This window comes from Macaca thibetana, chromosome 3, assembly GCF_024542745.1.
Source record: "Macaca thibetana thibetana isolate TM-01 chromosome 3, ASM2454274v1, whole genome shotgun sequence".
Classification (NCBI taxonomy): Eukaryota; Metazoa; Chordata; class Mammalia; order Primates; family Cercopithecidae; genus Macaca; species Macaca thibetana.
Genome location: NC_065580.1, coordinates 29484544 through 29507302, shown reverse-complemented (window position 1 = coordinate 29507302; position 22759 = coordinate 29484544). Strand labels below are relative to the sequence as shown.

The 22759-nt window shown below is 39.8% G+C and overlaps 1 protein-coding gene across 9 annotated transcripts in view; it reads left to right on the top strand.

The window, feature by feature from the left end:
• NRF1 (nuclear respiratory factor 1) overlaps positions 1-22759 on the top strand; it is a 149161-nt gene that overhangs the window by 40434 nt on the left and 85968 nt on the right. For 5 of the 9 annotated variants that reach the window (XM_050782535.1, XM_050782536.1, XM_050782541.1 and 2 more), the window contains 2 exons: positions 7346-7577; positions 19939-20053. In XM_050782535.1, coding sequence (XP_050638492.1) covers positions 7355-7577; positions 19939-20053 — 338 coding nt within the window. In that variant the 5' untranslated portion in view covers positions 7346-7354. The remainder of the gene's footprint in view (positions 1-7345; positions 7578-19938; positions 20054-22759) is intronic. The other 4 variants (XM_050782538.1, XM_050782542.1, XM_050782537.1 and 1 more) reach the window with 1 other exon arrangement.

Here is a 22759-nt window from a genome sequence, read left to right as displayed (position 1 = left end):
CTCTGGGTGATATATATGCTGTTTTATTTGAATGTGGTGTTGAGTCACAGGTCATTATGTGTTGCCAGCGCTTTCATCTTACTTTTTATATCAGTTCAGAGGAATCACTCTCAGGTCCATCTGCTGCCTCTTCATTTTGTGCACTGTTGTGAAATTATGCTAGGGGCCTTGGTTTCCTATAGTTTCCTTATTTTATGTCTAGGAGAACAGTATTTCAGTTGCTGGAATTAACATAGGGCTTTTTTAGATGCCTGATTCAGTCTCTTACACACAGTTAAGAAAACTTTCCTCAAAGATGACTGTCTAATTTAGAAATGAAGAAATTGAGGCCCAGTGTTTGTGAGACTAGTCAAGGAATGAGTCAAGAAGGATAGGATCAGGAAGACACAGAGATTCTGGCATCATCATCATAATTAATGTCAGGCACTTATTGCTGGGCACTGTGTTCCTGACTTTATCTGGATTATCTCATTTAATCCTCATATCATCCTTTTGAGAATAGGTAGTCATTTTTTTTTTCATTAAAAAAAAAAAAAAAAAAGATAGAATTGTAGCTTAGAGGTTAAGTAACTTGTCCAGGGGTTCTGGATGTCTTGGTGATAGACTGTGCTGTTTTATAAAATGGAGAATATTTAATATGTTTTTACCTATTGACAGTTCGCATCACTTTAGCTATCCAGGGAATCTAACTCCTCATGGAGGAATGCTAAAATGCTTCACTAAATTGATTTGGGAGAGTGGGGTCTGATGATGTCCAGCAATATGTCATATGACATATCAGTCATATCTGGCATTAACCAGCCTGCTTCCTTTCTGATTTTATGGAAACATTGTATCATTCATAAGTATCCCATTCTAGTTCAAAGAAGTCAGAAATACCTTTGCCTTTGCTTTTCACAGAGTGTACTGAATAAAAATGGTTAGAGAGGCTGGGCGTGGTGGCTCATGCCTGTAATCCTAGCACTTTGGGAGACTGAGGTAGGTGGATCACCTGAGGTCAGGAGTTCGAGACCAGCCTGGCCAATATGGTAAAACCCTGTCTCTGCTAAAAATACAAAAATCAGCTGGGCTTGGTGGTGCACCTGTAATCTTAGTTACTTAGGAGGCTGAGGCATGAGAATGAGGTTGCAGTGAGCCAAGATCACACCACTGCCCTCCAGCCTGGGCAACAGAGTGAGACTCTGTCTCAAAAAAAAAAAAAAAAATTGGTTAGAGAGGCCAAAGAATGGGATAGGGAGAGAGGTGGAAAGAGATGAGGCTCTAGGCAGAAATGGCAAGCCTGCGAAGCAGACAGCCCTATTGATTCATGCTGTGAACTGCATTCTGGAGCAAAGAATTGAAATCCATTATGCCAAGTGCATAGCCTGCAAATCCCTTTGAAAAGCAGTTAGGTGCCATCTAATCCCAAATCATTTAAAAATAATTTTGAACTACCCAGAATTCTAAAATGCCCTAAGCAGTTTGTCTCGAAGAACAGTGAAATGGATGGAAAAATAGCATTTTTAATGGTATCTTTCTCTCATATATATTTAATTGTGTGACTTAGTGTGTGAAATTGTTTTAGATTAGTACAAATCCGGGGGCTAGGATATATTCCCTTGGATATTCTGAAACTCACATAAAACAGGATATGGAAGGGTAGCTTATTAGGTAGCTTAAACATTCTTTTCTAATTTTGCCATAATATCAGACTTTGGAAAAAGTTGCAAGAATAGTACAAAGAATTCTTATGTACCCTTTACCCAGATTTTCCAAATGTTCATATTTTACCATGTTTTCAAAGACCTCAGAAAACTGAAAATTTGGTTATTTACATAGAAACAAATCACCTAAAGAATAAAGACATAGCAGGATTAGTTTAAGAGAGCAGTTACTCAGATGAACAAAGGATTTTAGAATCAAAAGATCTCAAGATGGAAAAAGGCTTCTATAATAGAGTAGGACAAAATAAGATAAAAATTTTACATAAATAATTACGTTCTTTTTACATGTAGCCATAGAGGTCATATTTCTATATCTATATGGTTGACATTTTTTGGTAAACTCCAGATGTGTAGTGCTATATACTGTTACATGATAGTCAAATTTTTAATGTGTGTATATGTTTGTGTGGGTTTGTATTAATACAAGTAGAGTACATTTGTATTAGTGTTACTGTACAACTAAAGCACTCAGCTTTTTAATATACATCAAAATTTGAAATATGTATGCCTTTTGGCCCAGCAATTTACTTTCAAGAGTTTATTATTCTTAAAATAATTTATTTTTAAAAATAATCAAATAGTATACAAAATTTTTAATAAAGATAATAAAGGCTGGTTATATTATTCTACTGTAAGATTAGTCACTTCTTTTTTTTAAATTTATTTTTATTTGTTTGCTTATTTTTTGTTCTGTCACCCAGGCTAGAATGCAGTGGTGCATCTCAGCTCACTGTAAGCTCCGCCTCCCGGGTTCACAGCAATCTCCTGCCTCAGCCTCCTGAGTAGCTGGGACTACAGGCGCCCGCCACCATGCCCAGCTAATTTTTTGTATTTTTGTATTTTTTATTTTTATTATTATTTTTTTTTGAGACAGAGTCTCACTCTGTCGCCCAGGCTGGAGTGCAGTGGCCGGATCTCAGCTCACTGCAAGCTCCGCCTCCCGGGTTCACGCCATTCTCCTGCCTTAGCCTCCCGAGTAGCTGGGACTACAGGCGCCCGCCACCTCGCCCGGCTAGTTTTTTGTATTTTTTTTTTTAGTAGAGACGGGGTTTCACCGTGTTAGCCAGGATGGTCTTGATCTCCTGACCTCGTGATCTGCCTGCCTTGGCCTCCCAAAGTGCTGGGATTACAGGCGTGAGCCACTGCGCCTGGCTAGATTAGTCACTTCTTTGCACAGAAATTACACTGGTATATAGGGTGATTTTTAAAAGTTAGTTGTAAAATATACATAACAATAAATTTACCATCATAATCATTTTTAGGCATAAGGTTCAGTAGTGTTAAGTACATTCACACTGTTGTGCAGCCAATCTCCGGAAGTCTTTATCTTGCAGAACTGAAACTCTGTTCTCCCAGCCCCTGACAACTACTAGTCTACTTTCTGTCTCTATGAATTTGACTACTCTAGGTGCCTCATATAAGTAGAATCATACAGTATTTGTTCTTTTTTGTGGCTGGCTCATTTCACTGAGCAGAATATCCTCAAGGTTGATCCATGTTGTAGCATGAGTCAGAATTTCCTTTTTTAAAAAACTGGTTTTAAATAAGACTATTTTTTGGAGCAGTTTTAAGTTTACAGCAAAATTGAGTGGAAGATACAGATAATTCCCCTATACTTCTCTCCCTTACACTTGTACAGCTCCCCCACTATCAGCATCCTGCACCAGAGTGGTACATTTGGTTCCAATTGTTGAGCCCACATTGACACATTGTTGTTACCCAAAGTCCATAGTTTACATTAGGGTTCCTTCATGGTATTTTACGTTCTATGTATTTGAACAAATATATAACTCATATCCACCATTATTGTATCATATAGAGTAGTTTCACTGCCCTGAAAATCCTCTGTGCTCTGCCTGTTCATCCCTCCCTTCCCCCTAATCCTTGGTAACCTCTAATCTTTTTACCATCCCCATAGTTTTGCTTTTCCAGAAGGCTATGTGATTGGAATCATAAGTGTGTAGCCTTTTCATATTGGCTTTTTTCACTTAGCAATATGCATTTAAGCTTCTTCTACATTTTCTCATAGCTTGAAAGCTCATTTCTTTTTAGTGCTGAATGATATTCTGTTGTCTGGATGTACCACAGTTTATCCATTCACCTACAGGAGGACATTTTGGTGCTTCCAAGGTTGGGCAATTATGAATAAAATTATAAACATCCATGTGCAGGTTTTTATGTGGATGTAAGTTTTCAACTCCTTTGGGTAAATACAAAGGAGTATAATTGCTGGATTGTATGGTAAGAGTATGTTTACTTTTATAACAGACTACCACACTGTCTTCCAAAGTGGCTGTACTATGTTGCATTCCCACCAGCAATGAATGAGAGTTCCTGTTGCTCCACATCCTCAATAGCGTTTGGTATCGTCAATCTTTTGAGTTTTCGATATTTAAATAGATGCGTAGTGATATCTTATTGTTTTAATTTGTAATTCTCCCATGACATATGATGTTGAGCATCTTTTCATATGCTTATTTACCATTTATATTTCTTCTTTGGTGAGATCTCTTCAGGTGTTTTGCCCTTTTTAAAATCGGGTTCATTTTCTTATTGTTGAGTTTTAAGAATTCCTTATTTTGGATAACAATCCTTCTGATTCATCTTTTACAAACATTTCCTCGCTGTCTATGTCCTGTCTTCTGATTCTTTTGGCAGTGTCTTTCACAGGGCAGAAGTTTCTTGTTTTAATGGAGTCCAGCTTATCGATTTTTTGCTTTTATGGATTGTGCTTTTGGCATTGTATCTTAAAAGTCATTGCCATACCCAAGGTCAACTAGATTTTCTCCTATGTTATCTTATAGGACTTTTATGGTTTTGCATTTTACATTTAGGTTTATGATCCATTTTGTGTTAGTTCTTGTGAAGGGTGTAAGGTCTGTGTCTAGATTTCTTTTTTTTTTTTTTTTTTTTTTGGTGTGTGATTGTTCACTTATTCCAGCACCATTCATTGAAAAGACTAATTTTGCCAAACTAATGTATTGCCTTTGCTCCTTTCTCAGAGATCAACTGGCTGTATTTATGTGGGTCTATTTCTGGACTCTCCCTTCTGTTACATGGGTCTATTTCTCTGTTGTTTCACCAATACCAGACTGTCTTGATTACTGTAGGTTTATGGTAAGTCTTAAAGTTGTGTGGTATCAGTCTTCTGATTTTGTTCTTTCAATATTTTTTTTGGCTGTTCTGGGTCTCTTGCCTCTCCATGTAAACTTTAGTGTCAGTTTGTTGATATCCACAAAATAACTTGCTGGGATTTTGATTGGGACAATGTTGAATCTAGAGATCAGGTTGGAAGAACTGACATCTTGACAGTATTGTGTCTTTCTATCCATGAACATGGAATATCTCTATTTAGTTTTTATTTGATTACTTTCATCAGAGTTTTGTATTTGTTTTCATATACATCTTGTACCTATTTTGTTAGATTTATACCTTACTCAGTATTTCACTTTTTGGTGGTACAAATGTAAATGGTATTGTGTTTTTAATTTAATTTCAGATTCTACTTATTCATTTCTAGTATATAGGAAAACAATTAACCTTGTCCCTGCAACCTTGCTGTAATCGCTTACTAGTTCCAGGAGTTTTTTTTATTGATTATTTTGGATTTTCTACATCAACAATCATGTCATCTATGAAGAAAGACAGTTCTATTTCTTCCTTCCCAATCAGGGTACCCTTTATTTCTTTTTTAAAAATCTTATTGCATTGGTTAGGACTTCCAGTACAATGTTAAAAAGAAGTGGTGAGAGGCGATTTCCTTGTCTTCTTCCTGACGTTTTTTTTTGAGACAGAGTCCCGCCGTTGCTGTGTCACCCAGGCTGGAGTGTAGTGGCATAATCTCAGCTCACTGCAACCTCTACCTCCTAGGTTCAAGCAATTCTCCTGCCTCAGCCTCCTAAGTAGCTAGGATTACAGATGTGTACCACCACGCCTGGCTAATTTTTATATTTTTAGTACAGACAGGGTTTTTCCATTTTGGCCAGGCTGGTCCTGAACTCCTTACTTCAGGTGACCCACCTCCCTTGGCCTCCCAAAGTGCTGGGATTACAGGTGTGAGCCACCTCACCCAGCCTTCTTCATAATCTTAATGGGAAAGCTTCTAGTTTTTCACAATTAAGTATGATGTTAATAGTAGGTTTTTTGTAGCTGTTCTTTATCAGGTTGAGGAAACTCCCCTCTTTCTAATTAGCGTTTTCTTCCTTTTTAAGACTGAGTAATAGGTGGTACATGTATACCACTTTTTTTTTTTTACCCATGCATTCATCAATGGTCACTTGGGTTGCTTCCATGTTTTGGCTGTTGTGAATAAAGCTGCTATGAACATGGGTGTACAGATGTCTATTCAAGATCCTACTTTCAGTTTCTTCTGGGTATATATATCCAGAAGTGGAATAGCTGGATCATGTGGTAGTTCTATTTTTGATTTTTTTTGAGGAACTAATATGTAAAATTTTATATACAAGGACAAATTTTATACTGCATTGATGTTTATTTTATAACAGCAAAAACTTGGAAGCATATTTGATCAGCAGGTGACTGGTTATATAAATTATGACACATGGATATAATAAAGTATTATGCAGCGCTTTGAAAAAGATATGGTAGATCTGTATGTTTTGACATGCAACAATGTCCAGATATATTGTAATATGAAAAAGACAATATGTATAATATGAACCTGTTTTTATTTTAAATCTATGTATGTATGCTCCGAATTTATTTTTCAAAAATAATGAACTTCTGGGGTGGGGAGAAGTGGAGATTATAAATGTGATAGAAGAGCCAACTTTTAACTTTACTGCTTTATTAATTACTGTATCATTTTGGGGTTTAAAGGAAGCACAGTTTTTTTGTTTTTGAGGAGGAGGGGGTTTGTTTGTTTGTTTGTTTTTGAGACCGAGTCTTGCTCTGTCACCCAGTCTGGAGTACAGTGGCACAACCTTGGCTCACTGCAACCTCTACTTCCCAGGTTCAAGCACTTCTCCTGCCTCAGCCTCCCAAGTAGCTGGGATTACAGGCGCCCGCCACCACGTCCAGCTAATTTTTTTGTATTTTTAATAGAGACAGGGTTTTGCCATGTTGGCCAGGCTGGTCTCGAACTCCTGACCTCAGGTGATCCACCTGCCTGGGCCTCTCAAAGTGCTGGGACTACAGGCACGTGCTGCCATGCCCTCAAGAAGCAGTTTTATAAGCAGAAAGACCAATTTGAATTTTTGGGAAAAAAGTTGACTCTCACTTGTCTTTGACATACAGAGAAAATGTTAAGTATTTCACTTATTTACTAAGTGTTTTTATGTCCACAAGGTCAAATGCTAGTCACTGAGGTATCTTGAGTATCTTTTTATTGTTATATTTGAATGTCTTTTTATTATTAAGGGTATCTGTTGTTTTGTGATCTGAGGTATAAAATTAGTACAGCGAATTTCCATCAAAATGGTTTCACATAAGGAACACCACTCTGTCATTTTTATGTCACATTTGAGTGGTGCTTCCCATTTCCTATGACTTGGTATGGCATGGTAAGTAGCAAAATTGGAAGTTTGTCAAGGTTCCTCTGATCTTGAAGAAAATCTCTCTTAGTTTAAGCATTGTGTTATATTACACACTGAATCCTGTTCTTTTTCTTTTTTGTCTGACAGTAGAACTTCATGGAGGAGCACGGAGTGACCCAAACTGAACATATGGCTACCATAGAAGCACATGCAGTGGCCCAGCAAGTGCAGCAGGTCCATGTGGCTACTTACACTGAGCACAGTATGCTAAGTGCTGATGAAGACTCGCCTTCTTCTCCTGAGGACACCTCTTACGATGACTCAGATATACTCAACTCCACAGCAGCTGATGAGGTGACAGCTCATCTGGCTGCTGCAGGTAATGTTGTTTGGATTAGAAGCTCTTCTTTAATTTTAATTAATTAATTAATTAATTTTGGAGACAGTGTCTTGCTCTGTTGCCCAGGCTGGAGTGCAGCGGCACAATCACAATTCACTGCAGCCTTGATCTTCCGGGTTCAAGTGACCCTCCCATCGCAGTCAGCCTCCAGAGTCGCTGGGACTGCTGATGCGTACCACCACATCTGGCTCATTTTTGTATATTTTGTAGAGACAGAAATCTCACTGTGTTATGCAGACTGGCCTCAAACTCCTGGGCTCAAGCGATCCTTCTGCCTCGGCCTCCTAAATTACTCGGATTACAGGTGTGAGTTACCATGCCTGGCCTTTATCACAACTTTTTTAAGCCTTGCCGTTATAACTTGAGCCTGTGTTGTACTGAGGCTTGAGGTCCAGAATCACTTACTATCAGTGTTATGACTTTGGTTTTATTTTTTCATCTATTCTGCCTGTGTTTTGGCTTTAAACTGAAGCATTGATTCCAATTACATTAAACAGAATCACTGACACATATTTAGATTTAAATTTACCTTCTTTTCTATATGCTTTCTCTTTGCCCTACCTGTTCTGTTTACTTTTCTCTTGGCGTTTTCTTTTGTAGTGATTGAAAATTTTCTATTTTTTCATTTCTTTTCTTGTTAGTTTGAAAGTTATAAGCTTTTACTATTATCAATACCTGTAGAAATTATAGCATACATCCTTTATTTATCAATGTCTTATGTTGACTAGGCTCAGTGGCTCACACCTGTAATCCCAGCACTTTGGGAGGCCAAGGTGGGAGGATCACTTTAGCCCAGGAGTTTGAGACCAGCCTGGGCAATGTAGTGCGATCCCATCTCTACCAAAAAAAAAAAATTAGCTGGGTGTGGTGATGTGCTCCCTAGTCCCAACTACTTAGGAGGCTGTGGTGGGATGACTGATCGCTTGAGCCCAGGTGTTAGAGGGTGCAGTGAGCTATGATTACACCACTGCACTACAGCCTGAGTAACAGAGTGAGAGCCTTGTGTCCAGTTGAAAAAAAAGGAAAAGCAAAAAGTTGTATGTACTTGAAACTTTTAACCTCTCTACAGGGATAATACAAATTTCTTAGAACACTTGCACTTCATGCGCCCATCCTATATGCTATTATTGTCGTTTGGTGTACAGTTGGCTCTCTTTACTGTGGATTCCACATCTGTATATTCAACCAATTTTGAATCAAAAGTATTAGGAAAAAAAATTAAAAGTAACAATATAACAATTAAAAATAATACAAATAAAAGGCCAATATAATCTAACAACTATTTATATAGTATTTACATTGTATTAGGTATTATAATATTAGCATTAGTAACCTAGAGATGATACAGAAGGACGTGCATAGGTTATGTGCAAATGCTACATCATTTTATTTCAGGGACTTGAGCATCTGCACATCAAGGTGCTGGAACCAATTTCACGAGAGTTTGAAGGGACAACTGTATTTTAAACACCACAAGACAATTTTTTTTTTTTTTTTTGAGATGGAGTCTCACTCTGTCACCCAGGCTGGAGGGCAATGGCACAATCTTGGCTCACTGCAACCTCTGCCTCCTGGGTTGGAGCAACTCTCCTGTCTCAGCCTCCCGAGTAGCTGGGATTACAGGTGTGTGCCACCATGCCCAGCTAATTTTTGTGTTTTTAGTAGAGATGGGGTTTCACCCTGTTGGCCAGGCGGGTCTTGAACTCCTGACCTCAGGTGATCCACCCACCTTGGCCTCCCAGAGTGCTGGGATTATAGGCGTGAGCCACCGCATCTAGCCAACAATATTTTTATTTAATAAATAATATTCATTTTTTTTTCCTGCATCTCCAACTGGTCTCCTGAGATGGTTTTTCTTCCGCCTAAAAACACCATTTAGTATTTGCATTAGCATGGATCTGCTAGTAGCAAGTTCTATTTTTGCTTGTCTATGAATGTTTTTACTTAAACTTCAACCTTGAAGGATGTTTTCACTGAGTATGGAATTCTAGCTTGGTGGTTATTCTTTCCTCATGTTGAAAGGTACTGTTCTGCTGTCTTCTGGATTCCATTGTTGCTATTGAGAATTCAGCTATTTCATTCTAACTGCTAGTCTTTCAAAGATTATCTCCCACATAGCCTGCCCCCTCTCCCCACCCAACTGATTTTTCTCTTTAGTTTTTGTGATGTATTTGGCTCTGATTTCTATTTATTTATTCTGTTTAGGATTTTTTTGTACATCTTGACTATGTGGACCAATGTCATCAATTCTGGGACATTTTAGCCACTAGATTTTGCTTCTGCTGCATTCCATCTCTTTTCATTCCATGGCTCCAGTTACTTATGTTAGTCTTCCTCACTTGTATGTCTGTTACTATCTGTTCTGTATGTATCATCTTTCTGTGTAGTTTCTTCTGTCTTTCAACTTGTGATTTTCTTCTTTAGCTATTGTATTAGTCCGTTTTCACGCTGCTGATAAGAGATACCCATGACTGGGAAGAAAGAGGTTTTAATGGACTTACAGTTCCACCTGGCTGGGGAGGCCTCACAATCATGGTGGAAGGCAAGGAAGAGCAAGTCACGTCTTGCATGAATGGCAGCAGGCAAAAAGAGAGAGAGCTTGTGCAGGGGAACTCCTCCTTTTAAAACCATCAGATCTTGTGAGACTTATTCACTATCACAAGAACAGCATGGGAAAGATCTGCCCCCATGATTCAGTTACCTCCCACCGGGTCCTTCCCACAACATGTGGGAATTATGGGAGTATAATTCAAGATGAGATTTGAGTGGGGACATAGAGCCAAACCATATCATTCTGCCCCGGCCCCTCCTAAATTTCATGTCCTCACATTTCAAAACCAATCATGCCTTCCCAACAGTCCCCCAGAGTCTTAACTCATTTCAGCATTAACTTAAAAGTCCACAGTCTGAAGTCTCATCTGAGACAAGGCAAGTCCCTTCTGCCTATGAGCCTGTAAAATCAAAAGCAAGTTAGTTACTTCCTAGATGGCAGTGGGGGTACAGGGATTAGACAAATACAGCCATTTCAAATGGGAGAAATTGGCCAAACAAAAGGGCTACAGGCCCCATGCAAGTCCAGAATCCAGCAGGGCAGTCAAATCTTAAAGCTCCAAAATGATCTCCTTTGATTCCATGTCTCACATCCAGGTCATGCTGATGCAAGAGGTGGGGTCCCATGGTCTTGGACAGCTCTGACCCCTGTAGCTTTGCAGGATACAGCCTCCCTCTCAACTACTTTCATGGGCTAGTGTTGAGTGTGTGGCTTTTCCAGGCAAACAATGCAAGCTGTCGGTGGATCTACTGTTCTGGGGGCTGGAGGACAGTGGCCCTCTTCTCACAGCTCTACTAGGCAGCGCTCCAGAAGGGACTCTGTGTGGGGTCTCCAACCCAACCCCACATTTCCCTTTCACACTGCCCAAGCAGAGGTTCTCCATGAGGGCCCCACTCCTGCAGCAAACTTCTGCCCTGCATATCCAGGCATTTTCATACATCTCTGAAATCCAGGCATAGGTTCCTAAACTCCAGTCCTTGACTTCTGTACACTTGCAGGCTCAACACCTTTGTGGAAGCTGCCAAGACTTGGGGCTTGCAGCCCCTGAAGCCATGGCCCGAGCTCTGTGTCGGCCCCTTTCAGCCACAGCTGAGCAGCTAGGATGCAAAGCACCAAGCCCCTAGGCTGCACACAGCACAGGGACCCTGGGCCCAGCCCTTGAAACCTCCTAGGTATCCAGGCCTGTGATAGGAGGGGCTGCCATGAAGACCTCTGACATGCTCTGGAAACATTTTTTCCATTGTCTTGGGGATTAACATTCATCTCCTTGTTACTTATGCAAATTTCTGCATCCAGCTTGAATTTCTCCTCAGAAAATGGGATTTTCTTTTCTATGGCATTGTCAGGCTGCAAATTTTCTGAGCTTTCATGTTTTCCTTCCCTTATAAAACTGAATGCCTTTAACAGCACCCAAGTCACCTCTTGAATGCTTTGCTGCTTAGAAATTTCTTCTGCCAGATACCCTAAATCGTCTTTCTTTTTTTTTTTTTTTTTTTTTTTTGAGACGGAGTCTCGCTCTGTCGCCCAGGCTGGAGTGCAGTGGCCGGATCTCAGCTCACTGCAAGCTCCGCCTCCCGGGTTCACGCCATTCTCCTGCCTCAGCCTCCCGAGTAGCTGGGACTACAGGCGCCCGCCGCCTCGCCCAGCTAGTTTTTTGTATTTTTTAGTAGAGACGGGGTTTCACCGTGTTAGCCAGGATGGTCTCGATCTCCTGACCTCGTGATCCACCCGTCTCGGCCTCCCAAAGTGCTGAGATTACAGGCTTGAGCCACCGCGCCCGGCCTAAATCGTCTTTCTCAAGTTCAAAGTTCCACAGATCTCTAGGGCAGGGGCAAAATGCCACCAGTCTCTTTGCTGAAAATAACAAGAGTCACCTTTGTTCCAGTTCCCAACAAGTTTCTCATTTCCACCTGAGACCACATCAACCTGGACTTTATTGTCCATATCACTATCAGCATTTTGGGCAAAGCCATTCAGCAAGTCTCTAGGAAGTTCCAAACTTTCCCACATTTTCCTGTCTTATACTGAGCCCTCCAAACTGTTTGAACCCCTGCCTGTCCCAAAGTCGCTTCCACATTTTTAGGTATCTTTTCAGCAGCACCCCATTCCTAGCACCAATTTACTGTATTAGTCCATTTTCACACTGCTGATAAAGACATACTCAAGACTGGGACGAAAAAGAGGTTTCAGTGGACTCACAGATCTATGTGGCTGGGGAGGCCTCACAATCATGGCAGAAGGCAAGGAGGAGCAAGTCATGTCTTACACGGATAACAGCAGGCAAAGAGTGAGAGAGCTTGTGCAGGGGAATTCCTCTTTTTTAAACCCCCAGATCTCATGAGACTTACTATCACAAGAACAGCACTGGAAAGACCTGCCCTCCTGATTCAGTTACCTCCCACCAGCTTCCTCCCACAACATGCGGGAATGATGAGAGTACAATTCAAGATGAGATTTGGGTGGGGACACAGCCAAACCATATCAGCAGTGTTTAAGGTGCCTTTTTTATGTTCTCTTTTCTTTGTTTTTTCTTTATTTATTAAGGTGCTTTTAAATCTGTTCATTGCCTTATTAATTTTGGTAATTGTTAGTAGTTTAACCAAAACTAACCATTTTTTTCCCTCCAGTTTTAGAATTTCTAGTGTGTGTGTGTGTGTGTGTGTGTGTGTGTGTGTGTGTGTGTGTGTGTGTGTTTCCTCCCAGATTTTCACTGAACAGTTTCCAATAGTGGAAAAGCATTTCTTTTAAGCAAATAATTTTATAATTTACCTGGTAATTCTCTCAAGTCCCAGTGAGTCTGTTTCTGTTACATGTTGTTAATGTCATTTCTTGTTCACGTTGGCTGTTTTCTTGGTGTACTGTTATATTTCAATGAATGCTGGATGCTGTGTTTGGAAAATTATTTCTAGAAATAATTTGGGGTCTAGTATAATGTTATCTTCCTCTAGAGAGGATTTTTGTTTGCTTCTGCCAGATGCCTGAGGGCACTAGCAATCCTGGATCATCTTAATCCAATTTAAGGTTTTGAGATTTTCTGGGCTACTAAATTACTTAAAGCTGGGCTACATTTTATATCATTCACTCTCCTATTTACATTGAACTTTTAGCACCATGGTGAAAAGACTTCATATAAACCATGCCTGAATGGGTATGATATTAGATATTGATCTTAGAAGGTATTTAGAAAAGCTGGACAAGAAATTAATGATGAAGAATGGCCAAAATACTACATGTTTTGAATATATGCTGTATTTAAGAAGAGGAAGACAGATGCAATGACGAACACCCTTACTACTGTCAGTTACTGTCCACTGTGTATTTCTGGAGTGGTGAATTTAAAAATAAGTCTTAGTGGCAAAACACATGAAATGTTTGTAAAATATGTTTTGTGAAATGCTCATGTGTTCCAGCAGAGGGCATCTTAACATCATGAATCCAGGTCCACTGCTTTTCTATGAAGGAAGATGCTTTTGAGACATGGCTTTGCTGTATTACTGTACCGCTTTGTCATAGTGTTAAGACCAGGAAAAGACTTTAATTTGACTTTTTGTGTGGCATATGCGGAAAGTGAGATACAGCTGGTAGAAATGACTTACCATTTGATCATTTAATATTCAATTATTGAGGAATTATAATGTATAGTGCATATATGTAACCTATGTAGATACTATGAACAAGGCGGGCAAGAGTTTGCTTCTTAGGAGTGCAAAAGGCTTATTGGGGGGAGAAAAAGAGTTTGTTTCTGAAGGAGCTTTCATCCAGTGGTGGGGGAGGGCTACCAATAATAAAGTAAAATAATTTGAGAAAGCATTGGATCTTCTGAGTAAAATAATGAGAGAAGGTAATGGAGAGAGAAGGACAGCAGATTGCTGCTAGTTTGGGTGGTCTGGGAAGGCTTCTCTGAGGAGGCAGGTTGTGACTGACAGGCAGTTAGGTGTCATCAAAGGGGATTGCATTTCAGACTGAGAAACATTGAAAGCAAGGACTTGCAGATGGGAAATGGGAAGGAAGCCAGTGTGGTTGGAGCCTTGTGAGGCAGGCATGAGTCAGACCACCCAGGGCCTAGGGGCTGTGTGTGGTAAGGAATTTTGAGAGGCAGCAGAGCACAGTGCTTACCTGCCCAGGCTCTGGAATCAGGCTTCCTGGGTTGGAATCCCAATTCTACTTAACCAGCTTGGGAATTTTTCTGAGGAGCTGGTCTGTAGCATTCATCATATCTGAAAGGTGACCCAGAAAAGGTAAATGACCATTTACTATATTGTGTTGCCCCTCAGAAACACTTCTAATTCTCTGCAGCAGACAGCCTCTGATTATTGTTGATTTTCAAGAAAAAAAAAGTTTATAAGTAGTGCAACTAAATGAAATCTTCAAGTAATAAAACAACAATATCTCAAGTTGGTTGACCTCTTTTAGTATCAATCACCAGTATGTTGGTTTTTGTTGTTGTTTTTTGAGACAGGGTTTCACTCTGTTGCCCAGACTGGAGTGCAGTGGTACAATCATGACTTACTGCAGCCTCAACCTCCTTGGACTCAGGTGATCCTCCCACCTCAGCCTCCTGGACAGGTGCATGCCACCATGCCCAGCTAATTTTTAAATTTTTTGCAGACATGCCGTTTTGCCATGTTGTCCAGTGCTGGTCTTGAACTCCAGGGCTCAAGCGATCCTCCTGCCTTGGCCTCCCAAAGTGTTGGGATTACAGACGTGAGCCACTGGGCCTAGCCCTAGAGGACTTCTTTTTAAACAAAATTGGATTTATTATTTCATTTTCTTTGAAATGATAAGAGATAGGGTAATAAAGAAGTGGAGAAAGATTCACATGGTCTATAGACATTAGTATCTTGAGAGTGATAGTTTTGGTAAATTGTCCAACAAGTAGAAAATACTTGAATATTTGAATCATACAGAGAAGTATCAAGGTTGACGTAACGAATGCATGTGCACCCACTGCCCAGCTTTTCAGTTATTACTGCTTTCACATGTTTGCATCAAATTGTTTTTTAAGAAATAAAAAGTACAGGCCGGGTGCGATGGCTCATGCCTGTAATCCCAGCACTTTGGGAGGCCGAGGCAGGCGGATCACAAGGTCAGGAGATCAAGACCATCCTGGCTAACACGATGAAACCCTGTCTACTAAAAATACAAAAAAATTAGCGAGGCGTGGTGGCGGGTGCCTGTAGTCCCAGCTATTCGGGAGGCTGAGGCAGGAGAATGATGTGAACCCGGGAGGCAGAGTTTGCAGTGAGCTGAGATTGTGCCACTGCACTCCAGCCTGGGCGACAGAGTGAGATTCCGTCTCAAAAAAGAAAAGAAATAAAAAGTACAGATGTGGTTGAAATTTTCAGTGGAACTCTTTCTAATCCTGCTCCCTTCCCTCCCTCCCTCCACTGGGGTAACCAGTATTCTAGGTTTGGTCTTTGTCATTCTCTTGCATTTGTCTATATTTGCTATTATGTGTCTGTATGATTAAACAATACTTAGCATTGTTTTGCATGTGTTAAATTTTATATTAATGGTATCACTGTGATACTATGTTTCTGTAATATGTTTATCTCATTCAACATTTTTTTGAGATTCATCCATGTTGATAATGTGGCTGTTTTTATTTTAACTGTTATTTGGTGTTCCATTCATTATCTGAATATTTCTTTCTCCGTTGTTGTTGTTTTTTTGAGATGGAGTTTCACTCTGCTGCCCTGGCTGGAGTGCAGTGGCGTGGTCTCAGCTCACTGCAACCTCTGCCTCCTGGGTTCAAGCAATTATCCTGCCTCAACCTCCTGAGTAGCTGGAACTGCAAGCACACACCACCATGCCTGGTTAATTTTTGTATTTTTAGTAGAGATGGGGTTTTACCATGTTGGCCATGCTAGTCTTGAACCTCAAGTGATCCGCCCACCCCAGCCTCCCAAAGTGTTGGAATTACAGGCGTGAGCCACGGCATCCAGCCTGAATATTTCATATATTGGTAGATACTCAGGTTGTTTGTAATTTTTTCTATTTTGACAATGTACCACAGTAATGCATTTTACATTGTGACCCAAAATAAATGAATACACATATAGCCAAAACTACAATTTTTAATGAGGTAATACCCCTACTGCAAATTATATACTCTGTGATGTGTTCTGCTCTGTTCTATTTTATTAGAAAAAAATGCACTCGACCGGGCACGGTGGCTCACGCCTGTAATCCCAGCACTTTGGGAGGCGGGTGGATCACCTCAGGTTGGGAGTTCGAGAGCAGCCTGACCAACATGGAGAAACCCCGCCTCTACTAAAAATACAAAATTAGCTGGGCGTGGTGGCACATGCCTATAATCCCAGCTACCAGGGAGGCTGAGGCAGGAGAATTGCTTGAACCTGGGAGGCGGAGGTAGCGGTGAGCCGAGATCGTGCCATTGCACCCCAGCCTGAGCAACAAGAGTGAAACTCTGTCTCAAAAAAAAAAAAAAAAAAAAAAAAAACACTCATGAGCCACTGAAAGGTCACACTAGCTGTAGCTTGAAAAGTACTACTGGAGGATATACCCAGGAGGGGAATTGGAGGGCCAAAGATGTCCATTTTCAACTTTACTAGATATTGCTAAATGTCTTTCCAAATCATGTTCATTTACATCCCCACAAGCAGTGTGCTGTAGTGCCTGTTGCTTCTCATTCTCACCATTGGCGTTACCAGTCTTTTTCATTTTTGCCAATCTGGTAGGTATGAAATGGCGTCTCAGTGTTGGTTTAATTTGCATTTTTGAGCTAGAGGTTCCAGCCAGTGCAGTAAGACAAAGTAGAGCACCATTTTAGATCTTCATTGACTTCTCAATTTTCTTTATTTGCCTATTTCCTGTTTATACCTTTGCCCATTTTCCAACTCATTTTTTTGGTCTTTTTTCATATCAATTTGTAAAAATTACTGATATATATTTTGCATTCCTTTCCCAATAATATGTAATATGTAATTATTTTAATATTACATTTAATATTACATATTATGTAATCTGGGAGGCGGAGGTTGCAGTATGCATTTTTATGCATACATAAAAATAATATGTAATTCTTTTCTCCCAGTTTGTTGCCCACCCCATTTATTTTATTTTTTTGTTCATGAAGGTTCTTATTTGTATTATTGTGAAATTTATTAATCTTTTATCTTATGGTTTATCCTTTTGGGATTTTGTTTAAGGAATTCTTCTTAACTCTGACTTTATAAAATATACTAGTTTATTGTAGAAATTATAATTTTTTCAAATTTTCATTTTTAAAGGTATTTATTTATATATTAGAGATAGGGTCTCACTCTGCCCCTCTCTTGCCCTCCCCTACTCCTCTTTCTTTTTTTGATACGGAGTCTTGCTCTTTCACCCAGGCTGGAGTGCAGTGGTGTGATCTTGGCTCACTGCAACCTCCGCCTCCCAGATTCAAGCGATTTTCCTGCCCCAGCCTCCCAAGTAGCTGGGACTACAGGCATGCGCCACCATGCCCAGCTAATTTTGTATTTTTAGTGGAGATGGAGTTTCACCATCTTGGTCAAGCTGGTCTCAAACTCCTGACCTCAGGTGATCCTCCCGCCTCAGCCTCCCAAAGTGCTGGGATTACAGGCATGAGCCACTGCACCTGGCTAGATCTTGAGTTTCATGAGTATATACATTTTTAAAATTTATTGAATGTATACTTGGATTTGTACACTTCATTATATGCAAATTTTACCTCAAAAGAAAAAAATTGTAAAATATCGAACTCTAGCTGATGCTGTACCTGCTGAAGTATTTAGGGGGATCATACTGATATTCGCAGTTTGCTTTGAAACACATTAAAAAAACCTCAATGTGAGTTGATGAATGGATAGAAAGATGGATAGATATGTATAATAAGATGTTAAAATTCAACTTTGCACATATGTTTGGAAGTTTTTATAATAAAATATTGGACTCCTACAACTCAGCTGCAAGAAACCAAATAACTCAATATAAAAAATGGGCAAGGGACTCGAATAGACATCTCTGTAAAGAAGACATAAAATCACCAACAGGTTAGATGCTCAACTGTCATCAAAAATATAAAAGATAACTGGTGGCAGTGAGGTCATAGAGCAACTGGAACCCTTATATACTGTTGGGAATGTACAGTGGTCCAGCCACTATGGAAAACAGCATGGAGATTCCTCCAAAAAATTAAAACTAGAATTGCCATATATGATCCTACCGTCTCACTTCTGGGTATTTATCCAAGGGAATTAAAATCAGGACCCCAAAGAGATATCTGCACTTCCTTGTTCATTGTTGTGTTATTTACAATAGCAAGATGTGAAAATAGCCTAAATGCCCATTGGTGGATGAATGGCTAAAGCAATTGTGATCTGCATGTACAATGGAACATTATTCACCCTTAAAAACACAAGAGAATGCTGTCATATGTGACAACGTGGTTCAACCTTGGGGACATTATGATAAGTGAAACAAACCAGTCATAGAAAGACACACACTGCATGATTGTACTTATAGAAGGTATCTAAAATAGTCATAGAAACAGAGGAGAATGGTGGTTGCCAGGATCTGGGGTGAGGGACAGATGGGGAGTTGCTCTTCAGTGATGCAAGGGGAATAAGTTCTAGATAGCCGTATAACATTGGGCTTATAGTTAGCAATGATGTATTGTACACTTTACATTTTAAGAGAGTAGATAATATGTTGAGTGTTCTTACCACAATTTTGAAAAATAAATAAAATGTTGGGAAACACAGCAATAAAATTTTTTCCATAACAGCTATTTATGATGGAAAGAAAGGTAAAAAGCAGTCGTTTATTTTTTATTTGCTTTGAGGTTCTTTAGAGGGGTTTATTTAAGTCAGGCTGATTATATTACTAACAACATGTAGAAAAGTTCATTTAGGTTTACAGGGAGGCTTATTTTATTTGAGCCACTTAGAATATATATGCCAATATACAGATGAGCAATTAAATTTAATTTTTATTTAAGCCTTTTACAAGATTCACAAATAAAGATAAAGGTAACATGCCTTTTAAAAAAGATTGTCTTTGATATGTTGAGGTCCCAGGAATCAGAGACTTCAACAGTTCCTTAGAGTCTACCCTCCATCTACCCTTGAAAAGACAAAACAAGACATTATACATTAGTTTCAGGGCAAGCCAGACTAACTTTTATTAACATTTTCTCAGAGTGGGAAAGTTATCTCTTTTCTGCCAGAATGCCTTCATCAACTTGACCTTGTGTTGAACATCTCCATTTTTGGCACAATTCCCAGATATACAAGAAAATTTTTTCAATTACGATGGTATTCATTCAGATACTCCTTTAGGTGTTGTTGGAGTTCCAAACGTGAGTGATTATCTCCAACTTCTTTAACTTGGCAGTGTCTTGGAGTAATGGAAACAGGGACACAGGGATAGAAGTAAAATCTGTAAATTTTTTCAATTTTGGCAAGCTTTTCCTCTTAGTGCTGCAATTTTTCCTAGCACCTCTAAGAATATTGCCTTAACAGTATGGGCATGCTGGCAAAACAAAGCCAAACAAAAACAACATTATACAAAATTCAAACTGGTGTGTGGTGGGGAGGTGTAAATCATTTGCTTTTTTACAAGATTCATTATATGTTTTATTGGTAAATCACAATATGAATCATGTTAAACAATAGTGAAGTATATTGATAATATCAGGACCATTCTATATTTACTGACAACATATTGGGAACGCAGTGCTACCTTTTTTGTACCTTTAATTGTTTCTGTCTTGAACAGTTTACAGGCAGCTGCCTAATCTCAGCACATACGTTATTATTTCAGGTCCTGTGGGAATGGCCGCTGCTGCTGCTGTGGCAACAGGAAAGAAACGGAAACGGCCTCATGTATTTGAGTCTAATCCATCTATCCGGAAGAGGCAACAAACACGTTTGCTTCGGTGAGGGCTCCCTTATCCATATTATTACTATTCCTCAAATACTTCCTGTGAATGACAGACTTAGAACATACATGGTTAGGTTTGTCAAGGATGCTTGATTTGATTCCTTGATGACAGATGTAGACTTAAAAGTATTCTTACAAAATTAAATACATGAAAACAAAGAAATATGATTTAACAGATATGTAATATCACATTAATCCATTCAGAAAAGTTGTATGCCTGCTATGTGCAAGCCATTGGTGTAGACATTGGGCATAGAAGAGTGAACAAAACAAGTTGCTTTAAAGAGCCTGTATCCTGCTAGAAGGGGGAAAGAAAAAAAACGATATGCAATATGTCAGGTGATGATAAGTGCAATGGGAAAAAAAATACAATGGAGTAAGGAAAATAGAAAAGTCAGGAGGTAGGGGGATATAGTCATTTTTCTCTTTTATGAGGATGGTCTGGGAAATGCTTTTTGATAAGGCAGCCTTTGAACAGAGACTTGAAGACGGTGAAAGAGCACACACGTTGATACTGAGGGGAAGAACATCTCAGGCAGGGGGAGTATCAAGAACAAAGACCCCAAAGTGTGAACGTGGTAGTTGTTTTTGAGGAACAGCCAGGGAGATATGAGAAGATGTTCGGAGTAGTAGAGAAGAGCCACTCCAGGAGATCTTTTTTTTTTTTTTTTTTTTGATAGATGCGGTCCTGCTATGTTGTCTAGGCTGGTCTGGGACTCCTGGCCTCAAGCAATCCTTGTGCCTCATCCCCAAAATGCTGGGATTACAGGTGTGGGTCACTGCACCTGGCCTAGGAGATCTTATAGTCCAATATCAGGGGCTTGACTCTTACTCTGAGTGAGATGAGATGTCAGTGTAGGTTTTTGACCAGAGCAATGGTATCATCTTACTTACATTTTTAAAGAATCACTCAGGCTACAGTGTTGAGAATAGAATCTGAGGATACAAGAATGGAATCAGGGAGACCAATTAGGTGGTGATTATAGTAATCTAGGCCAGAAATGATAGTGTCTTAAAATCAACATGGCAGCAGCATGGGTAGTAAGAAGTGATCAGGTTCTAGATGTATTTCAAAAGTCAACTCATCATGATTCATTGACGTGGAGTGTGCGAGAGAAAAAGGAGTTCAGGGTGATTTTTGGTCCGGTTACTAGAGGATTGCGATGGCATTTACTGGAGAGGGAGCAAGCATGACAGTGAGGGTGAGACAGAATCAGGAATTTGGTTTTGGACCTGGTAAGTTTGTGATGCCTCTAACCATTAAGTGGAGATACAAAATAAGCAGTTGGATATATGAGTCTGGAATTCAAATGAGAGGCCTTAGTTGAAGATGATATAAGCATATAAGTAGTATTTAGAACTAGGAGACTGGATGAGGTCACTTAGGGAGGGAGTACGGACTGAGGCCTGAAGCGCTCCACCTTTTGGAGGTTAGAGAGATGAAAGGAGCCAGCAAAAGAGTCTAAGAAGCAACCAGTGAGTCAGGAAACAAACCAAGAGAGTGGTATCCTGGAAACCAGGTACAAAAAGTGTGTCAGGAAGGAGAGCATGTGATCAGCTATCAAATGCTTCTGACAGGTTGAAAAAGATGCCAACTGACCATTAGATTTAGTAACATGGAGTTCACGATTGAACTTGACAAGAGTGTATTCAAAGGAGCGGTAAGGGTGAAAAGATTGGAATAGCTTTAAGGGAGAATAGAGAGAGGGGAATTAGAGACAGTGAATATAAACCATTGTTTCAAGGCATTCCATCAGATTTCTTGTTTGATAAGTGGTCCTTTGCTCACACATTTCAGAATTCTGAAATGTAGAACTTTGAAATCATCTCCCATGATTTCAGAGGGAAGAGGCTGTGTTTCTGTTTCATCCATTGTTACTATGTTTTAAAAAGCTGTTTTTGGGTTGATGGGTACAGCAGACCACCATGGCATATGTATACCTTTGTAACAAACCTGCACATTCTCTACATGTATCCCGGAACTTAAAGTAAAATAATTTTTTTAAGCCGTTTTCGGCTGGGCACGGTGGCTCACGCCTATAATCCCAGCACTTTGGGAGGCCAAGGTGGGCAGATCACCTGAGGTCGGGAGTTCAAGACCAGCTCGGCCAACATGGTGAAACCCCATCTCTACTAAAAATACAAAATATTAGCCAGGCATGGTGACAGGCGCCTACAATCCCAGCTAGTCGGGAAGCTGAGGCGGGAGAATAGCTTTAACCCAGGAGGCAGAGGCTGCAGTGAGCCAAGATTGCACCACTGCACTCTAGCCTAGGTGACAGAGTGAGACTCCATCTTAAAAAAAAACTGTTTTCATTTCATCCTCACTTGTGAAATACTGTAGGACTGAGAATAATTGTTTATATCACAATGAAAATCTGAAGCTACAACGTTTTAAAAGCATAGGTATACCTTGGAGATATTGCAGGTTTGGTTCCAGACTACTACAATAAAGCAAGTAGCACAATAAGTCACAGAAATTTTTTGGTTTCTCAATGCATAAAAAAGTTATGTTAACACTATACTCTGTTAAGTGTTGCAGTGGTATTATGTCTAAAAAAAGCAATGTACATACCATAATTTTAAAATGCTTTTTTTTTTTTTTTTTTTGGAGAACAAATTCTAGCTCTCTTGTCCAGGCTAGAGTGCAGTGGTGCGATCATGGCTCACTGCAGCCTCCATCTCCTGGGCTCAAGTGATC